General features: G+C 46.4%; 1 protein-coding gene across 1 annotated transcript; it reads right to left on the bottom strand.

Moving 5' to 3' along the window:
* Positions 1 to 941: 941 nt before the first annotated feature.
* On the bottom strand, positions 942 to 8,643 carry Pdp2 (pyruvate dehydrogenase phosphatase catalytic subunit 2). Its single transcript, XM_055621411.1, has 2 exons — positions 8,491 to 8,643; positions 942 to 6,523 (listed from the first exon to the last, which is right to left on the bottom strand). The coding sequence occupies exon 2, from the start codon at positions 6,483 to 6,485 to the stop codon at positions 4,893 to 4,895; it is 1,593 nt and encodes a 530-aa protein (XP_055477386.1). The 5' UTR covers positions 6,486 to 6,523; positions 8,491 to 8,643; the 3' UTR covers positions 942 to 4,892.
* Between the last annotated feature and the right edge of the window lie 2,234 nt (positions 8,644 to 10,877).

Genomic DNA, 10,877 nt, shown 5'->3' with positions numbered 1-10,877 from the left:
TTCTATCTTAATTACCCAGCCCTTGCTAAAATACTAATGGCTAAAGATTTGTATATGCATTTAAAATTTTAGCTTTTACGTATGAGTGATTTCCTGGATGCATATATGTAGATGTGTGTGCTAGAGGTCAGAAAGGGGCATAGGATCCCCTTGAACTGTAGTTATGGGTGATAACGAACCACCTTGTGGGTGCTAGGAACTGAACCCGGGTTCAGATCCCCAGTGCTTGCTAGGCAGGTGGACCCAAGGCCTTTCCTGCAAAGCCATCTCTCCAGCCCGTCCCTGCACTTTTTATAGAGACCCACTGAACAGTATCATTTTAGGCGCATTGAGGCCCTGGTGCAATCTTGGAGTGGGGTTTTCCGTTCCATGGAGACAGCAGCCCAGATTTTTTTCCCCAGAACTGGCTTTATGCTACTAACACAAACTGTTTTCACAAGTAGGGTCTCAGTAAACTATGAAATGCTAGCAGGCACTGGCCTAGAGTGCCTCAGTCTTTTTTCTTCTCAGTTTTACGTAAATGAGTACTCCAGAGGCAGGAGAGATGGCTCAGTATTGAGTGTGCTCCTGAAGAAGACCCGAGTTTGGTTCCTAACACATATTGGGCAGCTCACAACTTTCTGTAACTCCAACAAGAGACCCAATGCCCTCTTCTTGCCTCCCTGAGCACCTGCACTCACATGACAAACCCACATGGAGACACATGTGCACACTTGGTTAAACATAAAATATTAAAAACAAATAAAAATAACCAAGTATTCCCTGTGAGCTTGGCAGCTACTTAAAAGTTTTAATGCTCCTCTTTTTGCCATGCTTCTCTTTGGAGCAGACTGTTAAGTAGCCCAAACTCTTCCTTGATCAGATAAAAATGCTGAAACAAAAGTTGGCCTTACATCATAAGGGCTAGAAAAAAGTAAACATTCAAACTAAAGGAAACCAAATTTCATTTTGCCTCATTTATTTAAAAGTTCTACTTAAGTATCCTCAAAGGTTAGAAAATCAGTGTCAGAGAAGAACACCTGTACACAGCTTAAAATACACACAAATGCCAGTGATTATTAAAGAACGTGGTTAATGATTGTTCCAAGAAAATGCTTAGTGAGAAATACCTTACAGGAGGCTAGTTAGACACCAAGAACCAAAGGAAGAAGGGACAGGACCTCAGATGGCTCAGGAAACAGTTACACAGTAGCCTAAACATGCCTCCCCCAACAGGCGCGCGCACACACACACACACACACACACACACACACACACACACACACACACGATAGTTTACATCACAAACTGCAACACTGGCTTTGATCCTCGAATCCAAAGTTAGTGGGATGCGTCTACACACACGCACAGCACTGCAAAGACGTGAAACCGAGATGGCTCCATTCCATAATATTCTGGTTTAGAGATTACGGCATCCCACTAGCTGTCCCACGAAGAACAAAAACTGACGGTCAAAGGGGAGAACCAGCCTCCTTTTGAATTCATTTTGTTGCTGTTCTACATAATTATACCCCTTATCTGAGGATCACGCTGTCTACATTTTACCTATGTTTAGAAGTTACCAACTTGATTGTGTCTCAACTGAGTTTTGTCCAGTGTGCCTAAAAGCTTTTTAGCTTTTAAGCCAAATGTACATCTGGGGAAAATGTCCACATATTACAACATCTTAAAGTTTACATTATAATAAATTAACTTTAATGTTACAAATAACATCTCAGAAAACTGAATCTTATTAACATACAATCAAAACTAGCCTTTTCTATAGGTTTACTAACTTCAGAGATCAATAGCACTGTACTATTTACACATAAAGCAAATATCTAAGTTACATCATTTCCATCTGTTTCTTATCCCAAATCATAAGTGTCTGTTTAAGCACCAAGACATACTTCCTTCAAAAGTTACATCTGCAATATTAAATGGTCAATCTCATTATTTAAACTTTAAAAGTCTTAAAGTTGAAATCTCTATATGAAAGGAGTGATGAGAGCTTTGGAAGAACTGACAAGGTCCATGAATCTCCTTTATAACTTCAGTATCCCAAAGCAAAAGCTCATTTGCTTCAAGGGGCCCACTGCCAAGACCCATGGCCTGCGAGACAGACACATTGGTGTGTAACCAGAAGGCAACACTCCTTGGAGCCGGCACAGAAAAGCTGAGTTCACAGAGGCAGAGAAGGTAGAGCATAAGCCAGCCTTTGTTCTTTCTCTCTGTTTCAGCTGGAAAGCAGGGACATCTATCAGACAGTGAGAAAACACAGACTCACTCGGAGATACAGATGGGAGGTCTGTGTTCTATCAACTCCAGGATAAGCCAACTGAATCAGAACCTTTTATGACCCATTCTAGCCTCCAATATAAGAGTCAGACACTGAATGCCAGCTAAGACTCCAAGGATACTCCTGGGTTTAGCTGGCACAAAAAGCAAAGGACAAAAAAAACATATCAAATAGTATCTTCCATTCAAACAGCTAAACCATCAGTCTAGCACAGCAGTGATCACGTTTGGGGTTACGCTTTGTTTCTGAGGCAAAGTCTCACTGTGCAGCCTAGGCTGGCCACAGTGCCACTATTTTTTTTGGAGACAGGGTCTCCCGTACCCACCTTGAACTTCAGCTCTTCCCTCCACCACTCAAGTGCTGGGATTAAGGCATAGGCCACCACACCCATTTATTTATTCTAAGGTGGCGGGGGGGGGCTATTATTATTTAGGAGACATGCAAGCATGAGGGTTAAAAGAAAGAGGCACTCAGAAGGTAAGCCACACCTGAGGGCATAAGTGGGCTTCTCAGAAAGGAGCCGCAGTAAACAGACCCGTGTGGGTACAGGTGCCTCGTGGCAGAAATGCCTACATTTTATTTTTCAGTAAAAAAAAAAAAAATCTTAAGAGATCAGATTCAGAACAAAAGAATCCAAAATAGTTTTTTTTTTTTTTTTTTAAACATGAAACCGTATCATTAAATAGATACACTAAAAAATGTTCAAAAACATTCCTGATTTTTTTTTTTTTTTCCTGATTTTGGTTTTTCAAGACAGGGTTTCCTAGCTGCCCTGGACTGTAGACCAGGCTGGCCTCAAACTCAGACCCGCCTGCCTCTACCTCCCAGGTGCTGCAATTAAAGCGCCCCCCCTGCTGGCCTGCTGGTTTTTTCCCCCCGTTTGTTTATTTCGTGTGAGTGGACGTGCCATGGTGCACATGTAAAGGTCAGAGGACAAACTTTCAACTCCTTTCATCACATGGGTCCCAGGGATGGAACTCAGGACTCCGGGGTTGGCAGCCTTAATTCACTGAGATGTTTTTGCCAGAATGTCTACCTGAAAAACCCAGGGGGCCAACCCTGCGTATTGTGTGAACGGCATGTGCAGTGAGCGACCAGGGGTCAGCTGAGGAGCTTCGCCCACAGCGCCCCGATGAGATACAGGAAATTAAAACTGCCAAAAAAAATTTGAGTTTCCACTTTGGGACACATTTCCTGCTGTTCAATGCCACAGCCACCCAAGAGAGGAGGAAATGTATCCCCTAAAAAGGATTCATGTGGGTTAATTTTCAAACAAACACCAAAGACTGCACGCAGCCCATGAGGGACTGTGAGCAGATGCATCTTAATTTTCACCCAACTCTCCTACTAAATATGGTCCAGGCCCTGAGGCATAGCAATGGCAGTTCATAACAGGCAGAGGCAGGTGTCCCATCTGATAAGTCTCCCCCCTCCCTCCCGCTGTGCAGAGAGAAAGCCTTGGGCTCCTGGGTGTTCTCCTAGGACCTTGTTTTCACATTTCTAGATTCGGGCAGAAATCTTAAGTCCACAAACCACTGAAGAAGCCCATCCCCGCTAAATGTCCACAACTACCACCTGATCACACCATCTCCTTCCTTCCAACCTTGGGAAGAGAGAACACGGTAAAAAGATCTTTCAGTAACCGCAGGCTGAGTCTGGACAGCATAGCAGGGGTAAGATTGTGTCAGGTGGAATCAAGAGTGTTTGCAGGCAGGCTATAATCAGAAAAATGAATAACCCTGTGGCTAAGCCGGGGGTCGGGGGAACAGTTTACTAAGCAAAAAGGCCAGGAGTTAGGGATTAGAGAGAAATTACCTCCCAGTATAGCTCAAAGGTTCAGAGGTAGGACTCAACAGACGGGAACAATAGCTGCACAATTAAATTCAGCAAGCCCAGAGGCCTTAGCCCCTCTCATCCTCAGCTGAGAAAACTTTTGAGTGGTCCCAAACGAGCTTGTGGCAGTCCTGCTTGCAAGTTGGAGGATTCGGTTTTAAAATAAACTTAACCAGCAAATGCAAACGGCACAGACTATCACAGTCATTACAGAAAAATCAAACACACACAGAGAGAGAGAGAGAGAGAGAGAGAGAGAGAGAGAGGAAGGTTAGAATACAACATAGAAAACTGCCCTGAAGATTGCTTTGTAAAGCTGGGCTTCCGTAATTAACAAAACAAAAACTACAGCCTAGAAGTCGTGCATAACAGAGGTCAGAATGATCACATCTGTAAATTTTGTAACTGGATCCCAGAAGATTCTGAAGTTCGTTATTCTTAGAATCATGATTAAATTTATCCTTTAAAAGCACAGAATGACACAGTTCAACAGTGTCTTTATGAAGGACATGGGCTACATGAGCCTAAGCTAATTTTAGTCTTTATTCTCTGTCTGCTGCACAGAACAGTTGACCATGCACAAGGACAAAAATCACTGCTGTTTTGGCTTTTTTTTTTTTTTTTTTTTTCACCAAGGCTGGCTTCCCGTCTTCTTCTGTTAGTGAATTACTCAGTAACCTATATCTGCCTATTCTTTAATAAACGTTTGAACTGCTCACTTAGGAGTAACTGAAAATGTTTTAAAGGGCATTCATGCTAGCCTTAGCAACAGGGCTCATTCTTAACCCTCCTTATAATATGTATCAATTGAATCCGAGTTAAAAAACACCACCATGACAGTGATGTCATCCCGGTACATCCTGGCCACATCTTCCGGCAATGTCAGCATGGCGGCCAGCCGCTCTGGCTCCATTTCCCCATACTCGTTGCTCCCGATGGCATGTCTGATGAGATGCGTGGCTGCATTTTGGTCAGCTGCATGGAGTCCACTGGCTTTCCTCTGCAGCAGCAGGCTCTGCATGAGCCCCAGGTTGGCTGGTCTTTGGTCCAGGTCTGGCTTATGGAGACCAACCTTGGACAGGTGCCCCACCACCAGCCTGACCACCTCCTCATTGCCCAGCATGTCCCACAGGCCATCTGAGGCCAGCACAAGGAACTTATCTTGGGGCCTCAGCCTGTGGTATGTAACCTCAGGCTTGGCAGTCAGATACGGTGGAGTGTAGTAGTGGGGAGGCGTGAACTGGTAGATGTTGAGGGCCTCAGTATCAAAGCCCCTCTCTAGGACATTACGCTGCAACTCTTTACTCCATTTTAGCTGGACATCCCCGAAGGCCCTGCAGGGTATGAGGACACCCAGCAGCCTATCATCTACGATGAGAGTCCTGTTCTCAGACTCAGGATGCTCTCTCTTAAGCCGGGACAGCTCAGCCTCATTCCAGGTATTGTGGTCACAGGTGAGAGGTAAACATGACCATGCACCATTGTCTTCCTGGACACCCAGGATAGCCCGGCAGTCACCAGCATTTGCTACGTGCAGGTGAACTCCATTGACATGGGCCATGCAAGCTGTTGCCCCAGAAAAAGCAACCTGGAGAGATAAGTTCTTTGTCACCTCATCTTCCAGGGGAGCCTGAATTTCTAGGGAGATGTCAGAATCCAGTCTCTGGAAGGAGTACATCAATGCCTCTTCGATGCTCAGCCCCATTTCCATATGCAGATCAAGAAGCTCCTGCCAATAGACGCGGAGGTGGTCCAGATGTACCGAGGTGACATCCTTATAAAGACTATCTCCAGGGTGCCTGAGCCACTGTAGGATGGGCAGCAGGGGTTTCATGTTTTCCATTGCTTCCTCCATCTGCTCCAAGGTCTGGTGGGACATCAGGGACACTGCCATGTAGTAGAAAAGCCTCTCACTCACCGCTTGTGCGCAGGCATGGCCACCATGTCCATCAAAAATACCAAACATCAGCCCGTTCGTCTGCATGCAGGAAGCCACACCTTGCCGGTCCTCCACTGGGGAATTAGCAGCCAACTGGTTGCTCTCAAACCTCAACACTGAACTTGGAGCTCCACTGTTGAACTCAAGAACCTTGTGGGATGACTCACCAGCTCGGAGCAGGTCACTGACCTGTTCAGGGCTGAGCTGTAAGTGGAAATCCTCTTCCTCGGTTGAGGTGTGTCTGTAGGCTTTCCTCAGGGAAAAACCACCACATGGAGAACCGCTCCTTATGGTTGGCGATGCCAGAGAAGAGAGCCTCCATCTCAGCTGATTCCTATTCGTGGCATCCTTGGAGTGGAAGCGTCTACCCTCTCGTAATACAGCAATACGATTCCTCGCAGAATTGAAGAGCCAATAGGACACGGTCCTTGACATCCTGAAAACTGGCAAGCGGAGGTGGGTTGTTTTTCAGCCTGAAAATTAAGAGTTCATAAAAGCTTCAAAGTTCAAATTATTAAAAATACTGACTGTTAAAACATCTCCTTTGTTAATATTCTCATTATATAGCACCAATAAGGGCTTCCTGCCTTCCTCCCACCTAATCTGTGCCTCCTTTCCAAACCCCTTCTAGGACCAGCGGCTACTATCTAGCTCCCGGGTTCAATCTCCCTTGCAGTATGTAAGTTTTCCCCCCAAGAGATCCATCCACCCCGCAAGTTCCAGACATGTAGCTGCTTACCGGCAGCTATCCTGAGTCCAGCCCTGTACCTGGTACACAGAGTCACAGCGACAGGAGCTTTTAACAGACATGTTGCTTTGTGAGTCTGCCTCCACGGCACTTATTACTAGTAGAATGGGAGTACTACCGGTCTCACATGGTTGGGTTGTTTATTGGTTTTGATTTGTGCATTGATTTGGAATTGAACACAAGGCCTCTTCAATCTGGTTTTACCCTGATCTACATCCCCAGCCCTCTTTTCATACTTTTGAGAATGGGCCTTGAACTTTAGATCCTCCTGTCTCAGATTCCAGAGTAACTAGACTCACAGCCACCGAGTGCTGTTCTCACAAAGTTTTGATGTGCTTTTTGCTGTTGTCATTGTTTTGGTGTCTGAGACAGGGCCTCACTTTTTCACCTTGCCTGGCATGGAATTCACTGTATAGAACAGGCTGTCCTCAGACTCGGAGATCTGTCTGCTCCATCCTCCTCAGTACTGAGATTAAAGGTGTGTACCAGACCAAAATTTCATACAGTTTTGTAAAGAGTTAATAAAATATGACACTTCCAGGCTGGGCATGGTGTTATCATGACTTTATTTTTTTCGAGACAGGGTTTCTCTGTGTATCCTTGGCTGTCCTAGACTCACTTTGTAGACCATGCTGGCCTCTAGATTCCACCTGCCTCTGCTAGGATTACAGGCATGCACCACACCAGTCCGTTCTATCACAACTTTAATTCCAGAATTTGGCATAGGCAAGCTGATCTCTTCTGAGTTCAAGGCCAGCCTGATCTAAATAGCAGATTTGTTTTGTGCATGATTCTGGGCCAGTCAGGACTGGGAGTGGGTGGTGCTCGCTTTTAATCCCATCACATCAGACGCAATGGCAGGCAGAGTTTGTGGCCAGCTACACTGAGAAACCCTATCTCGAAAAACAAGAGGGAGTCACCATTTTTGTCACTGCGGTACGTTCGTCTAGCCATTTTCTACAGATTTTTATATCATTGGACCAACTACATTGAATATGACCTCTATTAAAAAGACAACGTTTTCAGTGACTGTACAATTTATGGATTTTGCCATGGCACACACAATTACTGGGACTTGGAGTTTGTTTCCACTAACCTGGTACTTACTAAACACCAAATCGCATGGCCTTTGCTGCCACTTTTTCCTTATTTCCAAAACCAGTAGGTCAAAGGCTATAAACGCACTGTCAAACTGATTTTCCAAAGGCAGGACCCACCCCGCTGAACTTGGGGCGGATGAGGTCAGGCAGGACAGACGGCCTCGGACGCCCCTTGACCCTGCAGTAAGGACAGGCAGCCCAGCTCAATGAAAACCGTTCGCCTCCGATGGGGCAGAACTTAGCGCCCCTAAAGAAATCAAGAGTCTCCTGCTTTCTTAGCTGGATGTCAAGGTTCTAGTTAAGAACTCCCAGCTCCCATTTAGTGACTCGGAGCCTGGGCTTTCCAAGCTGGAAGACAGGAATCCTGTTGCGACGTCCAGCTCACGCGCGCTCACGGGTCCCGGGGACCGGCTAAGCAGCCGACTCCTCCACCAGCGCGCGGGCCCACGTGGCGCGTGCGCGCGAGTGGGGTGACCATGACCGGGGACCGGCTCATCCCGCCCTCTCACCTCATCTCTCCGCCCCATCACCTGAGGCGCCTGTAGGCCAGGCTGAGGAAGATGTCCGCACCCCCATCTGTCCCCTTCCTTACCTCGCACCCTCGTCCTCTCCTCGCCAGCTAGCTCTGCCGACACTCGGCGGGTCGCCGCAGCTCCAGATCCTGAGCACTGCTCCGCGGTTGCTGCAACCGGGTTTACTTCCCTGGAGAGGCCTCTAGTCAGGGAACCAGCCCTAAAAGAAAGCTCCCTCCCGCCATTCCTGATTGGCTTATCTACGGAGGCGGGCCCTTGACCGACATTGATATTACCCAGTGGATGAAGAGGACAAGAGGAAGGCCGGGAGGAGGGGCCGGGAGGGGCCGCCCTGCCCTCTACCCCCTGGGTTTACGGTAGCTTTTGAACAGCCGCTGCGCTACTAGGTCTTCACGTGGTACTGTACCCCTAGTTTGCCTTATTGCCACACCCTGCAGGCCCAAGATCAAGGGACCTCTGTAGTTCCTACTGTTCATTTTTACATAGAGTTCTCCCTGGTTTCTTCTGTTCCCTCCAGGCCTTTCTTCTAAGCGCCACACCCATATTTTATCAGCAGTTTGGACACCTGCCTTGAAGGCCTAATGGACAGACGACTCTAGTTCTATTTGCCCTGACTTTATTTTCCAGCCAAACCTGCTCTTCTTCCTAAACCAGTAGTGGCCCCACTGGCCCAAGGAAACCCAAGTCCAAACAGTAGGGTCAATTTGAATCCTCTCTTACTCATCACACACTTTAATCCTGTTATTCCCACCTCCTAAATACCTTCCCACTCAACCATTTGCCAATCCCAGATTCCAAGCCTCTCCATCTCCCTACTGCCAAATTATGCTTAGTCCCAACCATCCTTCCTCTACAGACAGATAGAATGAGCCTTCTAAAACTCAAATTTCTGGTGGCACAAGCCTTTAATCCTAGCACTTGGGAGACAGAGGCAGGTGGATCTCTGTGAGTTGGAGGCCAGCCTGGTCTACAAAGCTAGTCCAGGACAACCAAGGCAGAGAAACCTTGTCTTGAAAAACCAAAACCTCTAATTTAGTAAATGAGCATGAGAGAACAAAGACGAATGCTTTGGGCTGGAGAGATGGCTCAGCGGTTAGGAGCATTGGTTGCTCCTCCAGAGGACCCAGGTTCAATTCTCAGCACCCACATGGCAGCTCACAACTATCTGTGGCTCCTTCTAAGGGATCTGACACAGACATGCATATAGACAAAAATACCAATGCGTATAAAATAAAAATAAACCATTAAAAAAAGAGAGAGACGCTGTGTGACAAACAAAAAATACTAAAATACTAAAAATAAAAAGAACAAAAGGCATGCTTTATTTGCTGCGATTTTAGTTTGTCTTACAAACAGTTCATTTGAATGTATAGAAGATTATTCTGGTTGGGTGGTGGTGGCACCCCGGAGGTACCGGGAGGTACCCAGCACCCCGGAGGCAGAGGTGAGTGGATCTCTGTGATTTGGAGGCCAGCCTGGTCAAAGAGAGTTCCAGGGAGGCCAAGGCTACACAGAGAAACCCTGTTTTGAAAAGCAAACAGAAAGGAAAGAAAGAGAGAGAGAAGAAAGAAAGGAAAGAAGGAAGAAGGAAGGAAGGAAGGAAAGAAAGAAGGAAGGAAAGAAGGAAGGAAGGGAAAGAAAATTGCTCCTGCAGTTTGAAATTAACATAATCACATTTCTCCCTTCCCCTTCCCTTTCTTCCCTCCAAACTCTCCTATATTCCCCTCTCAGGGCTGATCATTTGGCCCTGGACAACCAGTTGGTGTACTCTTCCCTGGGGAAAACCTCCTCTCGAACTTCCACCTTCCCTCAAATGACAGAGGCAGCAAGTTTTAGCTGTTTATTCCACAGTATGCTTGGTCTTGAGCTGACTTTTAAAGATACAGAGATGCCCCCTAGGACTTTGCTGAGAAAAATTACATCATTCTGCTAAGTCTTCTGAAACCATCATTTCTTTTCTTTTTCTCTTTTTTCTTTTTATAAAATATTTGTTTCGGGTGGGGGAGAGTAGCAATCAAGGCCAGAAGAGGGTATTGGACCTGTTGGCTAGATTTCTTGGGTGGGGGTGGGGGGGGTTAAGACAGAGTTTCTCTGTGTAGCCTTGGCTGTCCTGGACTATCTTTGCAGACCAGGCTGGCCACGAACTCACAGCGATCACCTGCCTCTGCCTCCCTGAGTGCTGGGATTACTTTCTTAGATCACATTCTTTTTAAGGGAGTAATATTCCATTGTGCAAATGTACCACACTTACTTTATCCATTCGTTGTTTCCAATTTCTGGCTGTTAGCAAGAAGAGCAGCAATGAAGATGGCTGAGCAGATGTTTGTGTGGTAGGATGAAGCCTCCATTAGGCATATGTTCCAGAGTAGTATACAGCTGGAACTTGAGGGAGATGCATCCCCGTCTTCCTGAAGAGCTGCCACACTGATTTCCATAGTGGCTGTAC

This window comes from Psammomys obesus, unplaced genomic scaffold (genome assembly GCF_907164565.1).
Source record: "Psammomys obesus unplaced genomic scaffold, mPsaObe1.curated_primary_1811, whole genome shotgun sequence".
NCBI classification, from domain to species: domain Eukaryota; kingdom Metazoa; phylum Chordata; class Mammalia; order Rodentia; family Muridae; genus Psammomys; species Psammomys obesus.
This window is presented reverse-complemented; position numbering and strand designations above follow the sequence as displayed.